The sequence below is a fragment of the Oncorhynchus gorbuscha genome, linkage group LG12 (genome assembly GCF_021184085.1).
Source record: "Oncorhynchus gorbuscha isolate QuinsamMale2020 ecotype Even-year linkage group LG12, OgorEven_v1.0, whole genome shotgun sequence".
NCBI classification, from domain to species: domain Eukaryota; kingdom Metazoa; phylum Chordata; class Actinopteri; order Salmoniformes; family Salmonidae; genus Oncorhynchus; species Oncorhynchus gorbuscha.
The window spans coordinates 35,668,017-35,684,787 of NC_060184.1; the positions used below are offsets into that span (position 1 = coordinate 35,668,017).

The following is a 16,771-nucleotide window of genomic DNA, read 5'->3' on the forward strand; positions in this document are numbered from 1 at the left end:
GACTACAGTAAGATCCCCGCATTGCGGTTTCAGATTGACTTAAAGATGTCATTGATGTCTCAACATGTCACCCATCAGATCATTTACAGTCACCTGTATACTGAACCAATAAAGAAAAAAATAATAGAGCACAATGACAGTGGTCATTTTATTAGATCCGTGAACACAAAATGTACACAAATTATGTGCACACATAACATAAATAATAGCTAACGTAGTAGAAATGGCCTTCGTGGTGTAAGGCTGATGGGATTGTCATGCCACCTCCTCCATGTAGTCAGCTCCTTGACTCTGGCTGAGCTGAGATACGCTCAGGTCCTGAGTGATCTCATCAAACTGGGGGCAGTATTGAGGGGGAAGAGAAAAGAAAGGGTGTGTGGTGTGTGTGAGAGATAAGGTAATATAGAAATACCACCAAAGACACCTACTAACATAAAATTCATAGTTATTAGACTTATTTATGTACGGCATGATTATAGGATACATGTCAAATGTAGCTAATAGAATGTGCTCAAAAGAGAATATAAACTGTCAATTACATTTGGATTCCTATCCCCAACCTATACTGAAATATGCCGATGTAAAACTCAACCTAAAACTGTGGTAACTACAAGGGCCCACTGCTGACTAGCTTTACACATACAGTATGTAGGGTTGACTGCCTGTTGCCCTTCCTATGACACACAGGCACCGATGACGTGGACGTCAATTAAGGCAGCTCCCCGCGCCTCTCTGATTCAGAGACATTGACTTAAATGCGGAATATTTTTTGGGGGGGTTTAATGCATTCAGCTGTGCAACTGACTAGGTATCCCCCCATACACACACACACACACACATACACACACACACACCTTATCGCTGTTGTCGGGTCCCTCGATGGAAACCTCCTCGATCTCTTCTCCGATGCTCACCTCACTCTTGGAGATATCTGATCGATGGCTGCCGGTGGTAAACAAGAAATGCGCAGAGAAGGGAAAGCCTTTAGATTGATATCTCTCGTGGCACAGATAGGGCATGAAACTGAACGAGCACCGAGCAGCATCTAAAAATAGCTAGTGAGATCGAGGGACGACACAGTACAACGCCCTACATTACCTGTTAAAGTCATCGCCGTAGTCGTCATCTGGCAAAACAAAGAGGGGTATATCAGGATGATGCTCTATTTATACAAAAGTATGTGGACACCCCTTCAAAATGAGTGGATTCGGCTATTTCAGCCACACCTGTTGCTGACGGGTGTATAGAATTGAGCACACAGCCATGCAATCTCCATAGACAAACATTGGCAGTAGAGAGCTCAGTTACTTTTGACATGGCGCCGTCATAGGATTCCAGCAAGTCGGTTCATCAAATATCTGCCATGGTCAACTGTAAGTGCTGTTATTGTGAAGTGGAAACGTCTAGGAAAAACAACAGCTCTCCCGCGAAGCGATAGGCCACACAAGCTCACAGAACGGGACCGCCAAGTGCTGAAGTGCATAAAAATGGCATCTACTCGATTGCAACACTCACCGCCAAGTTCCAAACTGCCTCTGGAAGCAATGTCAGCGCAATAACTGTTAGTCAGGAACTTAATTAAAATGGATTTCCATGGCCGAGCAGCTGCACACAAGCCTAAGATCACCATGCGCAATGCCAAGCGTCTCTGGAGTGATGAATCGCGCTTTACCATCAGGCAGTCCGTTTGACGGATGCCAGGAGAACGCTACCTGCCCCGATGAATATTGCCAACTGTAAAATTTGTTGGAGGAATAATGGCCTGGAGCAGTTTTTCCATGGTCGGGCCCCTTAGTTCCAGTGAAGGGAAATCTTAACCCTACAGCGTACAACGACATTCTACACGATTCTGTGCTTTCAACTTTGTGGCAACAGTTTGTGGAAGGTTTCCTGTTTCAGCATGACAATGCCACCGTGCACAAAGCAAGGTCTACACAGAAAATGGTTTGTCGAGATCGGTGTGTAAGAACTTGACTGGCCTGCTCTTGACCTCAACCCCATTGGGATGAATTGGAACGACAACAGCGAGCCAGGCCTAATAGCCCAACATCAGTGCCCGACCTCACTAATGTTCCAACATCTAGTGAAAAGCCTTCCTAGAAGAGTGGAGGCTGTTACAGCAACAAAGGGGTGACCAACTACATATTAATGCCCATGACTTTGGAATGAGATGTTCCGACGAGCAGGTGTCCACATACTTTTGATCACGTGGTGTATATGAAATAAATACAATTGAAATATGTAACCCACCAAAAACAGCATGATAATAAGATAGAAAACGTGGAATTGGGTTAAGATCATACCCTGCACGGAAGATCCGGTTTTATAATTTATAATTTTCATGTCTTTGAATCCTTTGTCTCTGGGGTTAGAAGAAGTACCTAGAAAAGCATTCGAAGGATTTACTCAAGAAGCAAAGAATCCAGTGTAATAGTCAGGCTCGTGCACTGATAGAGCCCTATGAAAAAAAGTGTCCACTTGATTGGTGTAACAACTGCAGTTCGACTTTGCCAGAGGCAGAACAAATTGAAATAAGTAAACACTAGTTAGCTGGTTTTGACAGCATAGCCTAGCTCACTAGCTAATCTATCGAGCCTACAATAGCGATGATCAGCTGGTATAGCCTACCCCAGTAGTTGTTTTAGCAAAGACACTTTTAACAAACTCTGTTGGCTCGAGGAGCAGTAGAAGTCTATGACTGGATTTCAGGTTGATTTATTCATGGCAATAAAACCTCTTAAATCCCACCGGCGCGATTTAGTGCTTCTAACCCCTTTCAAGCGTTCTGGATTTTTTTGCATTAGATTCATCTACCTGGTTTGTAAAAACAGTTCTTCTCACAAAAAGGTCTGTCAAGCCTGAACGGTTTCAGCTACAGACTTATGACCCCACTATGAAAATCCACACAATAGTCGTTAGAAGGTAAAGGGTTGTTCTACATAGAAGATCATAGGAAAACCCTGGATATATTGTCTATAATACTGTAATAAACTCCAAACAGTGGTCACTGACTAGTTGGATATTCATTTCCCATTGAGCAAACAATTTCTGTACTTACAGAAATGCTTATGATTATTTAATCAGGTGCTTGCTTGCTAGATCTTATTTGTTGATTGACATTTGTCATGAATGCAACTGTTAATGTCAAATTGTTTTGTGTTTGTGTAGCCCTGGTTGTCCTGAAAAGAAAATGGTAAAACACTTCAATGCGAGGCTAACTATAAGGGCAGTGCAAGCAGATGAATGAAAGTAGCACATTTCAGCTTTGTGCCTGTGGGAGGCCATGGACCATTGAAGTTAATGGGGGGGGGGGCACATGCCCCACTAATGGTCTGTGCACGGCCCTGGTACTAGTGCTTTAAAAAGTGCATCATTCTGGAGATAAAAGCATGTACTCAACTCACCTACTCATGTTCAAATTAGTCTACACAACCCTTGCTACAGTTCATAAACACACACACACACACACACACACACACACACACACACACACACACACACACACACACACACACACACACACACACACACACACACACACACACACACACACACACACACACACACACACACACACACACACACACACACCACTGCTCTCACCGTTCTTGCTGCCTGAGAGGTCTCTGTGATGGGCTTCTCCTGAGTGGAACCCCCCACCTGCACCACTCCTCTGGGGGGGCGGGTCCGAATCTGCTGCTCTCCTGGTGGAAAAACAAAAGAAGCAAGGCCTAAGACTGGAGGCCAAAAACACATTCAACTCACATCCACTGACTGAGGCAGGAGACAGGCATGTCATATAAGAGATACTAAGAAGGAGGGTGGCACTGCACAGCACAGAGAGAAGAGAGAAAGAGAGAGAGAGAGAGAGAGAGAGAGAGAGAGAGAGAGAGAGAGAGAGAGAGAGAGAGAGAGAGAGAGAGAGAGAGAGAGAGAGAGAGAGAAAGAAGATGCCTGCCGTGAAAGAGAAGCCTGCAGCTCACCTGTGCTCCAAGCAGCTCCGTTTATTATCATAGTCAGAAAAGAGCTCGTCCCCATCACCCTCTGTGTCACTACCCAGAGCAGACAGGCTGAGCACAGAGAGTAAGAGAGAGAGAAAGAGAGAGAGAAAGAGAGAGAGAAAGAGAGAGAGAGAGAAAGAGAGAGAGAAAAAGAGAGAGAGAAAGAGAGAGAGAAAGAGAGAGAGAAAGAGAGAGAGAAAGAGAGAGAAAGAGAGAGAGAGAGAAAGAGAAAAAAGAGAGAGAGAGAGAGAGAGAGAGAGAGGGAACACACAGGAGCATAGTGAAGGAAGTACACTCACACAACACACACAGAAATACACACGACAAAAAAACACGCACACACATGCAAAAACAAAAAGCGGAAAAGTACAAGACCATGAACACCATATTAGTATCGGTTATTATTTAGAGGTCAATGCCAATGTTACAAACGTTAATTGTTGGTTTCGAGGCAGCAAGCAAATGGTCAGACTTGTCACGGCTTTATCCCTCCGCTAATGGAGGAGCGATACACCAGCACCATGCACACTCACTCATTGAGGCTAGTGCCCCTCCTCATTGGGTTAAAGGAGCGCCCTGAGAGGCCCTCCTCCCTCAGAGAGCGGACGAAGCTGCTTGGGGAGGGAGGAAAGGACACACAGATAAACAGAAAAGAAGAAAGGAACAGGATAGAAAAAAAAGCTGGGCAGGCAGAGGAGAAACCCGGGGGGGGGGGGGGGACAAGTGACAGCAGAGCAGAGACAGACAGCACAGTGCTCCTATGTGGAACCAAACTCCCCACCGCCCCCCACACACGCTGGTCCATGTTTCTAAGCCACTTCAGTCATCTTAACAAACACCTCCTTGGTACTTTCAATAAGAGTACAGAATACTAAGCTAACAAGGATATCTATTTGCGATTACCTGCTATAGATAGAACAGGGTTCGCGTTCATTAGGCACCAACAAACTACCTGGAATTGTCAAATAAGAAACCCGCGTTTAGGTTTTCCATTGCAAAATGTTTTGTTATGGCGTCCCCTAATGAACACGGCCCTGTATTTCAAACTATTATGAGTCACTGTATCCTAACTCATTGAGTTTACAGTGAGGACATACTTACTCTTTCTGACCGTTTCTCTTTTCAGAGAGACTGGCCCCTGAATTACTCTTAGCCAGGGGAAGGTTACTACTTCCATACGCAGCATGACAGAGAGCGAGAGAACATACAGTGAGCAGAGCGGCGACAGAGCCACACTTCTCTTCACACAATACTTCCTAATGTTGGGTTCTAAATTGAAATATATTTACTGCTGCTACTGTATTAGAGGAACATGACATGTTACGGTGAGAGAAAAGGGGAACAACGTACACTACATTACCAAAAGTATGTGGACACCTGCTTGAACATCTCATTCCAAAATCATGGCCATTAGTATGGGGTTGGTTCCCTTTGCTGCTAGAACAGCTTACACTCTTCTGGAAAGGCTTTCAACAATATGTTGGAACATTGCTGTGGGGACTTGCTTCCATTCAGCCACAAGAGCATTAGTGAGGTCGCACACTGCTGTTGGGCGATTAGGCCTGTTCGATGTAGTTGAGGTCACAGCTCTCGGCTTGCCAGTCAAGTTCTTCCACACAGATCCCGACAAGCCATTTCTGTCTGGGCCTCGCTTTGTGCACAGGGCCATTGTCATGCTGAAACAGGAAAGGGCCTTCCCCAAACTGTTGCCACAAAGCTGGAAGCACAGAATAGTCTAGAATGTCATTGTATGCTGTAGCGCAGTGTTGTGTTCGAGAGCACCTAAGACGAGACCGATTCAAGACCAAGACCAGAGTAAATATAGTCAGTGTCAAGACCAGAGGGGGGGAGCGAGACCGAGTCAAAACCGAGACCAGGAGGGGGACAAGGGGTCCGAGACCAGAAGAAAGTCCAATTCAAGACCGTTATTGTAATTTTGTCAAATCACCACCATAATAAGAGTTCAAAACATCCAGTATTTCTGTGTTCATATTTCAGAACAACATATGGGTTCTTTAGACATTCTGAATAGTGAATAAATGCATGTTGAGGGAAAACAGAGCCACTCTACAGATGATTACTAACCCAAACACAGTGGGGAACTAATGGGCCTTCCACGCCTTCAGAGAAGGACTAAGGATTTATAATTATCATTATTTTCAATGATGTTCTGATTTAATGTCTTCAGTTTTTGTTGGAAAGGAAAAATGATTAACGCTGAAGACTTTGCTGGTCATATATATATATATATATATATATATATATATATAAAAGCATCTGCCATTCAACTGTATAAGGGCAAAATCTTTGGGGTGATAGTCAAATCAACCAATCACATTTTGACTTAATGGGTGGGACCTTGATTACAAAAACATGAATGGAAACATCTGCCTTATTATAAGGCCAACAGGTAGTGAGCAGTAGTTTTCCCACGGTCTAGCTCCCCCAAAAAAATATATATATATATTTTAAAGACGATTAATCGGCATCGGCTTATTTTGGTCCTCAAATAATCGGTATCGGCGTTGAAAAATCATATTCGGTCGACCTCTATAATGTACGTCATGGAACAGTGAGTCAAAACTATTTTTAAAACCTCTTATAAAAGTTGGTTTTGTAGCATAAATTTGCCCAAAAGTTCCCAAACGGCCCTTCCAGCGAAGGAAAGGCACCCTGTGATTTCCTATAGTTTTTTCAGATTCACTCTCAAAATATATATATATATATATATTTTTTTTATGAAAAAAAAACCAAATTGTGCCCCTGTGCAGCCAGGCCCATCAAAGTCTACGCACCTGATGCAAACAGAGCACGATGACATTTGCACATCACATGTAGCCTAATAACCAACACTTCGGATTCAACTTTTTTAATACCTGGTTTGCGTTCCCATTGTTGCCTTGGTTAGCATTTACTGGTAGATATAAGTTGAAACATCTTTCCTACCCTACCGGCTACCGATGTCATTCTTCTGTGAGCTGCTCCATGACAAAACCAGTTGAGAGCTGAACACTGTTGCTGCCTGCAAATGATATCCCGCTGATACTAGGCTGTGTGTGTAAATACATTTAATGAGCTTTGACATTGTGTAGGCTACTTTGTGCATGATTTCTCTATTGTACTACATAATTGATAAGTCTCATACCTCCACTACACTACATTGATATGCATCATTAAGGATTAAGAAGTTAATAAACGCAACGCCCACGAAAACAAAGGTGGGTATACAGCTAATACCTGTGTATACCCTCCACTACACTACTGGACCTTTGTGTTTTACAAAAAGTGCTCTCTCCTACATGAGTGACCTGGTATTACGGTCGATGTCCTTTCAGCATCAACATCCTGTCACACACTGAAGACCTATAGGTTCACCACTGTCACACACTGAAGACCTATAGGTTCACCACTGTCACACACTGAAGACCTATAGGTTCACCACTGTCAAACACTGAAGACCTATAGGTTCACCACTGTCACACACTGAAGACCTATAGGTTCACCACTGTCACACACTGAAGACCTATAGGTTCACCACTGTCACACACTGAAGACCTATAGGTTCACCACTGTCACACACTGAAGACCTATAGGTTCACCACTGTACTAACCTGTCACACACTGAAGACCTATAGGTTCACCACTGTACTAACCTGTCACACACTGAAGACCTATAGGTTCACCACTGTACTAACCTGTCACACACTGAAGACCTATAGGTTCACCACTGTACTAACCTGTCACACACTGAAGACCTATAGGTTCACCACTGTCACACACTGAAGACCTATAGGTTCACCACTGTACTAACCTGTCACACACTGAAGACCTATAGGTTCACCACTGTCACACACTGAAGACCTATAGGTTCACCACTGTCACACACTGAAGACCTATAGGTTCACCACTGTCACACACTGAAGACCTATAGGTTCACCACTGTCACACACTGAAGACCTATAGGTTCACCACTGTCACACACTGAAGACCTATAGGTTTACCACTGTACTAACCTGTCAAACACTGAAGACCTATAGGTTCACCACTGTCACACACTGAAGACCTATAGGTTTACCACTGTACTAACCTGTCAAACACTGAAGACCTATAGGTTCACCACTGTCACACACTGAAGACCTATAGGTTCACCACTGTCACACACTGAAGACCTATAGGTTCACCACTGTCACACACTGAAGACCTATAGGTTCACCACTGTCACACACTGAAGACCTATAGGTTCACCACTCTAACATGTCTATAATATATATAAAGGCTGTTAAGATACTGTATGAATGTTTCAAGAAAGGAGTGGATATATGTGTCCTGGCGAAGCAGTTTTATGAGCTGACTGAATGGAAGATGATAATTATTAGTTTTTTACTCCGCTGGTCTCGGGAAGAAATTACGAGTCCTCAATGTCCGAGACCGAGTCAAGACCCAGTACAAATGTATCCGATACAGAGACAAGACCAAGACACTTAATATGTGGTCTCGAGACCGGACTCGAGTACTACAACTCTGCTGTAGCGTTAAGATTTCCCTTCAAGATAACAAAATTAAATAACGTGTCTGTAAAATGATTGCTCATCCACCAAACTTTACAGTTAGCACTATGCATCGGTGCAGGTAGCGTTCTCCTGGCATCCGCAAAACCCAGATGAATCAGTTGGACTACCAGATGTTGAAGCGTGATCACTCCAGATAATGAGTTTCTACTGCTCCAGAGTCCAATGGCAGCGAGCTTTACACCACTCCAGCCGACGCTTGGCATTGCGCATGGTGATTTTAGGCTTGTGTGCGGCTGCTCAGCCATAGAAACCCATTTCATGAGAGGGGGGGGTCCCAGTGGAGTTAAAGCCCCAGCTGCGGTGGCAGTGAGGCCATAGATCTATGTGCAATAGGGATAAGGGTAGGTCCCGTAATAGGATAGGTCCCTAGTGGGGATGTGACCCATGCGAGATCCCTAGGTGGCGGGTAGGTAGGGTAGGTTCCGAGAGGGGGTGCAAATCCCTCAGCTGGGTTTAAGACCTGTGTGTTACTATATGGAGAAGTTGGCACATCTATATGCTAGCATGGTGGGTTACAGAGAGGTAGTCCATGTAGAAGGACTAAGGCAGGAAGTGTGCCTGGTGGAGAATAGGAGGTATATAGAAAGTTGCCTGTAAGTTCTGGGAGTCAGGCCATCTCCATAGTTGGAAAAGCGATGTTTGAAAGTGATCCATGTGCATTAGCAGTAGCAATAATGAGAGCAGTTGATTTATGCCCTATTGGGGTGGGGAACCGTGACCGATTATGTGAAATTAGGTGGACAACGGAGTAACCTCGGTAACAAGTGTTGTCGGGAACAGTGGTATTTATGGCGAGAGATAAAACCCCCTTCCTGTGTTACACATTAGCCTTCTGCAATCTCCTGTGGCCCATTAGCACACTCTAGTGTCGCCCTACCACAAACTCTGTTTGTTCAGAACCTAACAATCATAAATATGTACTGTAGACTTTCTCAACACATCTCCCAGCCCATCAGAGTTGATTAACGCCCCTGTATTTTAAGATTCTTAAGATATTCTGTTGCACCATAAGCCATGATCAATTCTGTTGCACCATAAGCCATGATCAATGTCTATGCTAATATTAACAGCATCCATGTTTTACATTTATCGCTATTACGCATGACCTTATGTGATGGATCATGGAGCAGCACACATGTTCAATCGCACGTATGACAATCAATCCCCGTCCTCACCAGCCGTAGGTTTTCTGTGGTTTAGGCAGAGGGTCGTCAAAGAACGAGTCGTCCTCGTCTAGGTCCTCTTCCACCTCCAGGTCCAGCCCCTTCTTCAGGCTCGCCGTGGGGCCGTTGGCATTGTCCCCGGACACCTCGCTGTGCCTTGGCGTCACGTGACCCGGCCCTTTGCCCTTTAGAGAGCCAAAGCGCAGGCTGGTGTCACTGTGGCTGTGACTGACCTCCACGCCCTGTGGGGTACATGTGGGAACAAGACAACACAAATAACAAAAACACACGTTTAAAGCCGCTTCTGTGTATTTGAGTGGGTGCAGCTAGCATTTAGTTGCAAATGGTTAGAGGATTGAAGCGACAGGGAGAGTTAGTAGTGGCACTGAAATATTAGCTATAGGAAAGATATTTTGAGAACCATCCGGCACAAGTAAAGGTCTTGTTAGAGGTTTGGCTAATGGCTTAGCTACGTTAGTCGTACCTACTCTATGAACCATTAAGACTGTGAAGTTGAGCAATTAGTAAAACACATGCACACAGCACAGTCAGAGTTTCAATCAAAACTGGAAAACACTCATTGTTCATGAGAATCAGTCTGGTGATGAGAGCACATTTGAGAGGCTGCGCTGAGATACTGCCAACCTATCTTCCCTGCGCTAATGGTGACACCATACCAAGTAAACCATGGGTTAACAGAGGACTATGGTACAGACATGCCTTTGAAATCAGAACTTTCCCTGGAGGAGTTGGTATGAGCCTACCCACTGGGCCGACGTCAATTTAAAGTCTATTCCCACGTTGGTTCCACGTCCTTTCATTGAAATGACGTGCAAACAACGTGCATTCAACCGGTGTGTGCACATGGGTACTTGTACACCCGGGTTGTGTTCATTACAGCAAACCAAAATGAAAACGAGTGTTCCATATCAGTCCAGCAAGTCCCTCTCAGTTTCAGTAGATTTTTCTTACGTTTGGTGCCTAATGAGCACAACCCCTTTTCCAGCCTTGCGGTTTACCTTGATGTCAGCCTTCTCCGCCTGTGCACTGTGCCTATGTCCTTTAAACCTGGGGATCTGTGCATGAGAACACAGCTATCAGCCTTCTCACACACTCACTGCCTCACTAACATGATGGATGCCGGGTAGGCCCTAAAGGTGGCTACATTTAGGGAGAATCGCATACAGTTTAGTCTACTGACCTCTTCGTCCTTTCCGAAAAGAAAGCGGAAAAACAGAGGCTTTGTTTTAACAATCAACATTCTCTTAAAAAATATCCATGTCATGTATACCCTATGCTCACATCCTGCAAATACAACACTAGGTCTCTTGGTTGTGATTTCTTCTGTTATTTTAAGTCAAGTTCCATAGAAATTAATTGATTCACAAGAAAGCTGTTATGACATAACAGTTCACACAAACAGGTATTAAAAGGAATAAAATATTAACGTTGAACAAAGTAAGAAAAAAGTGATCCTACGAGAAACCACACAACAGCCATTTTATATAGAGCACTACAACATACACTGCACCATAGTTTGAATAGTGCCAATGTACCTTACTAGGCGGTGAAGTGCTTTTCTTCTCCTCAATAAATTGACTGGGATTGTGAATTACATCACAGGTGTCATGGGTGACCTGGAAGGGGAAGGACACATTTAACATTGTGTTTCATCCCAAGAAACGGTTCATACAAAGTTCAATCTATGACACAATCTAAAAAAGAACTTCAAGACAGTAAAGGTGTCTTACCACACTTCGACACTGACTGAAGAAGCGCTTGTACAAGCCCAGAAACTCCTGGAAGTCTATAGCTACACAGACAGAGGTGAGGCAAAGCATTAGAGCAGATGACGACATTTTTCCACAGCTTTGCGTTGCCGTGCTTGTAACTATAGCAGCCGCACTTTTCAGTTCAGCTGCAGCTAGCGACTGGAACGGGCTGCAAAAGACTATCAAACGGGACAGTTTCATCTCCATCTCTTCATTCATGGACACTTATGGACGGTTGTGGCTGATTCACATGATGTGTTGTTATCTCTACCTTCTTGCCCTTTGTGCTGTTGTCTGTGCCCAATAATGTTTGTACCATGTTTTGTGCTGCTGCCATGTTGTTGTCACGTGTTGCTGCCGTGCTATGTCGTCATCTTAGGTCTCTCTTTATGTAGTGTCCCTCTTGTCATGATGTGTGTTTTGTCCTATATTTTTTAATCCAGGCCCCCGTCCCCGCAGGAGTTCGTTTTGTTCGGCCGTCATTGTAAATATTAATTTAGTTAAATAAGGGTTAAATTAAATACATTCAATTAAGGATGTCACTTCATTTCAGTCTACAGAACACTCACATTTACTGGAGGCCTTGTCTCCAACTCTATGTTCATCAGTGACAAACTTCTCCAGCATGTTCCTGTGATTGGACACACAGACTACTTGTTAAGGAAACGAGATGAGCTGTAGATTCACGTCACAAATAGCATTGTCGTGTCAGCGTTGCAGTCAGGGCAGGTTTCCCCCAGACACAGATTAAGTCTATTCCTGAATGACAAAGCACTTTCAATGGAAATGCATGCTTTTTAGTTCAGGAGTGGGCTTTCCTGTGTCCAGGGAACGAGCCCTCAGTTCTTTGTCATTTTGCTTGAATGACACGGCCCAAACATACTTGTTGAAGTTGGGAAAAACATCTCCAAACACAACTTTCAAATCCTCTTTGAGTATCCCACCAGTTCTGGCCTGTGAAACAGAAAGTTTAAACAGAGTAAAAGGCAGGATCTTGGAAGAATCTTGGACATTTAAACACCTCCACAAGGTAATCAATGGAGAACTTATGAGGATGACCAAAAATGAGCACATCAACAACAACAAAAATTGATCACCTTGTCATAAACATCAAACTTCTTCCGGGCGTCTGCTATTTGCCTGGGGGATAGTTCCTACAAAGAGAAAACGGAAGAGCATTGATATCAGACGGAGAAATCTCTCTACATTTGAAGTTGCATCCTCTTGGGATCAATACAGGTGATCAAAATATAAACATGAAATTGTGAGCTTGATGGTTTGATATGTTACACGCTAGTTCTTCATGTGCGCCTTCGTGGCCCGCAGTTCTCTGTACGAACGGGCGAATAGGATAGCTACATGAGCTCATTCTGCTGATCTGAGCAGTGCATGAAACATGACTAAGAAAGTGGGACAAACTTGTTATGTCAGAATCTCGCTGAACAACAGGAAAACCATTTTCGCTCTCTCTCTCAATCGTCTGGGTACATTTACACTAATGGCAAGCTGCCTTCTGTTGACCCAGATAATATTATAAATTAGGTCGTCACGGCAAAATGACAACTATGAGTGATACAGTTTATTATCTCTCTGGCAGCTCAGGTCCATTGACAGAATACTTCAAACGTTGTTGTATGAAGGATTACATCTCAGTGTGCTCATGTTTTGTAGGCTATGTATAATAGCTCATTATGAAACAGTTGGTGCTCATTCATAACATTGTATGTAGATGTAAAAGTACCCTAGTGAGTGAAAAGGAAGGCAATGAAGATCATAAGAATTACTACCTTGGGGATGTTTGTGGCTTTGTCCCCCTTACATCAGATAACAGCAGGCCAGAGCGGGGAAATCAGTAGAGCAAGAAAGCAGTCCATTATAAATCACAAGTGGGACACTCCGTTCAGAAGAAAATACATTTTAAAAAGGAAGGACAGCCATTTAAGAGCATAATCAAATCGGGTAGACTTCTGGGCAGGGGTGATGTTGTGGATGTTTGTATGTTGTCGTTTGTATGTGTATGTTTTGGATTGTTCATCTTTAAAAATAATTTTAAATATATATATTAAATACACACACACATATGTATATTAAATACAATCTTACAACAACAAAAGCTAATCAGGGAGGCTTCAGGTTTGGACAACTGCTAATGTCAGAAGCTCTTTTCTCCACTAGGAGCTTAAGGGATACACTAATGTAGTGAATGACTAAACCTATGTATGTAAAATGGCAAGCCCTGTGCAGTGGTGTGGTGTGTCTTTCTTTACCTCGGAGAAGATGGAGGCCTTCTCCTTGTGTCTGCCCCGCTTGACGAGCTCCAGCAGGAGAGGAGTGTTCCTGTTCATATCAGTTTCGGTGATATCCAGCTCACAAGAGACCTGCTCACGGCTGTCTAGGCCATTTAGCTGAGGACAGGAGACACGCGCGCAATAAATTGCATGCCGTAATGGTGAATGGAGCACGGACAATTCCAAGTTATTTGACCAGAATGCCGGGCCAGCCCTATCCACTGGAAGTAAAACACTCACTGAGTTTATCTCTGGCTGGAAGACAGCAAGCGTGAAGTCCAGGTGAAAGACCTGTAGAAAGTCTATGATGAGGCTGGCCACCAGGCGTCCTGTTAAAAAGGGAAGGATATGATCAGCCTCATCATGGAAAGAATGAGTCATTGTACTGCATGTTGATTATTATGGGATTAGCAGACGATTGTTCAGACCATCACGGTGGATAACACAACCCTTACCATCCTTTGTATCAAGACATTTCTTCAGGTTTTCATTGACAAGTGGAGTTTTATTCTGGGGGAAGGATAATGGGTGGTAGCAGAGGTTATGCAGATGGTAAATCATACGCTACACTGACACCCCCCCAAAATGTAACGTCATTAATAAGAGAAGCAATAAGCCTAACCTTACACTATAAGGATTCATTGACAATGCACATAAGTCAGCTATCGTCTTACCTCCACTTTATCCTGTTCATCCATAGCCAGAAAGACAGCGGCGCGCATTTCTGCCTACAGAATAAGAGAAGTACGAGCAAAAAAAGGTGTTAGCCAAGCAAGAGGGCCTCAAACTGGCCTGAACTACCTAGCTAACGTTAGCTATGTAACAGTACTTGCTAAGTACCTACAAAAATGCACTGCTTGTAAAATAGTTAGCTGTTGGTTATCCAATAGTAGAAGGTACAGCAGCTAGCTAGCTATCCCACGACACTAGATCGCATGATGATCCAGCTAGTTACATATCCGGGGTCCAGCTAGTTACAGTCCTGTAGCTAGCTAACGTTAGCTAGCTAGCTAGCTAGCGACAAGCTGCAACAACAAAATCCTCAGTCTTTGAACAGTCCTTCGAGATATGACTTTACAGTATCAGTAGTTACGTGCCTTTAGTTTGTTCAAGACACCACTGTTTTCTAGGTTTTGGATCAAAAGATCCCGCAACTCAGTGTCGTCCTCCGTGGCAGACATCTTTCTTTTAGCTAATCGGCAACCAAGACAACCAAAACAAACACTGGCAGCTAGCTATTTGCTAATTCAGCAACGCAGATTCCAGGAAAAAAAATCAACAGCAAGCCAGCGCGCACGATTTAGTTCAACACGGAGGAAGTGATGTCAAAATAGGTTGGTGCTGTATCAATTGGTGGATTAGGCTTAAATAATGCAAGTTCTGTATCAAAATCGAAGTAATGTATAGAGAGATATCAGACATGTTAAACATATCAGATATTTTGATCAAAGTTGCTTTTGATTTGCTGATCTGCCTCATGTGTCATGAGCCATTTTTGACTCATGTCTCTTATCATTTGTGGTTGTGTATATTTGTATTATATCGTATTTTGTAAATTGGGTGAATCCCTTTCTTTTTTTTTGTGGGTGGTTTATGATTTGTTGTCCCTAACATTTGTTTGTCCATAGTTTTTTTTTTCTCTCACAGTAGTTGGACTTCACAATAACATAGTGCCTCTTCTGTTGTAACACAAAGGAATAAATAGGGACTCTAATCAGGGAAAGGATCGGGAACAGGTGTGGGAAGACTAAATGATGATTAGGGGAATAGGAACAGCTGGGAGCAGGAACGGAACGATAGAGAGAAGAGAGAGCGAGAGAGTGAGAGAGGGGGGAGAGAGAGGGATAGAAAGAGGGAAAGAACCAATAAGACCAGCAGAGGGAAACGAACAGAATGGGGAGCACAGGGACAAGACATGATAATAAATGACAAACATGACAGTACCCCCCACTCACCGAGCGCCTCCTGGCGCACTCGAGGGAGGAATCCTGGCGGCAACGGAGGAAATCATCGATGAGTGAACGGTCCAGCACGTCCCGAGACGGAACCCAACTCCTCTCCTCAGGACCGTAACCCTCCCAATCCACTAAGTATTGGTGACCCCGTCCCGAACGCATGTCCATGATCTTATGTACCTTGTAAATAGGTGCGCTCTCGACAAGGACGGGGGGGGGGAGGGAAGACGAACGGGGGTGCGAAGAAAGGGCTTAACACAGGAGACATGGAAGACAGGATGGACGCGACGAAGATGTCGCGGAAGAAGCAGTCGCACAGCGACAGGATTGACGACCTGGGAGACACGGAACGGACCAATGAACCGCGGAGTCAACTTACGAGAAGCTGTCGTAAGAGGAAGGTTGCGAGTGGAAAGCCACACTCTCTGGCCGCAACAATACCTTGGACTCTTAATCCTGCGTTTATTGGCGTCTCACAGTCTTCCCCGCAGACAAAGGCAGACCGGTAATGAAGCCTAAGGCGATGTGAGACCATGGTCGAGAAGGAATGGGGAGCGGTCTGAGACGACCGGCAGGAGAGTTACCCGACTTAGTCTGCGCGCAGTCCGAACAAGCAGCCACGAAAGCGGCGCGTGTCACGCTCCTGAGTCGGCCACCAAAAGCGCTGGCGAATAGACGCAAGAGTGCCTCGAACACCGGGATGACCAGCTAACTTGGCAGAGTGAGCCCACTGAAGAACAGCCAGACGAGTGGAAACAGGGAACGAAAAGGAGGTTACTAGGACAAGCGCGGCGCAGTGTGCGTGAGTGCTTGCTTAACCTGTCTTTCAATTCCCCAGACTGTTAACCCGACAACACGCCCATAAGGAAGAATCCCCTCGGGATCAGTAAGCCACAGAAGAACTAAACAGACGGGATAAGGCATCAGGCTTGGTGTTCTTGCTACCCGGACGGTAAGAAATCACAAACTCGAAACGAGCGAAAAACAACGCCCAACGAGCTTGACGGGCATTAAGTCGTTT

At 44.4% G+C, this 16,771-nt stretch overlaps 1 protein-coding gene across 17 annotated transcripts; it reads right to left on the minus strand.

Annotated features, from left to right (window-relative positions):
- Positions 1 to 124: 124 nt before the first annotated feature.
- On the minus strand, positions 125 to 15,085 carry cep43 (centrosomal protein 43). Of its 17 annotated transcripts, none has more exons than XM_046291974.1 (22): positions 14,893 to 15,080; positions 14,470 to 14,523; positions 14,251 to 14,305; positions 14,036 to 14,124; positions 13,775 to 13,912; positions 13,295 to 13,321; positions 12,605 to 12,661; positions 12,391 to 12,461; positions 12,077 to 12,138; positions 11,487 to 11,548; positions 11,292 to 11,372; positions 10,937 to 10,945; positions 10,755 to 10,811; positions 9,748 to 9,977; positions 5,103 to 5,168; positions 4,535 to 4,612; positions 3,984 to 4,070; positions 3,604 to 3,704; positions 2,304 to 2,381; positions 1,099 to 1,126; positions 855 to 942; positions 125 to 336 (listed from the first exon to the last, which is right to left on the minus strand). In XM_046291974.1, exons 1-22 carry the CDS (start codon positions 14,974 to 14,976, stop codon positions 256 to 258), a joined length of 1,683 nt encoding a protein of 560 aa, XP_046147930.1. In that variant the 5' UTR covers positions 14,977 to 15,080; the 3' UTR covers positions 125 to 255. The 17 variants fall into 17 exon arrangements, with proteins under 17 accessions (XP_046147930.1, XP_046147929.1, XP_046147932.1 ...); XM_046291973.1 differs by having other exon boundaries at positions 5,103 to 5,171; XM_046291976.1 differs by lacking the exon at positions 13,295 to 13,321 and having other exon boundaries at positions 5,103 to 5,171; positions 14,893 to 15,085.
- Positions 15,086 to 16,771: the final 1,686 nt, after the last annotated feature.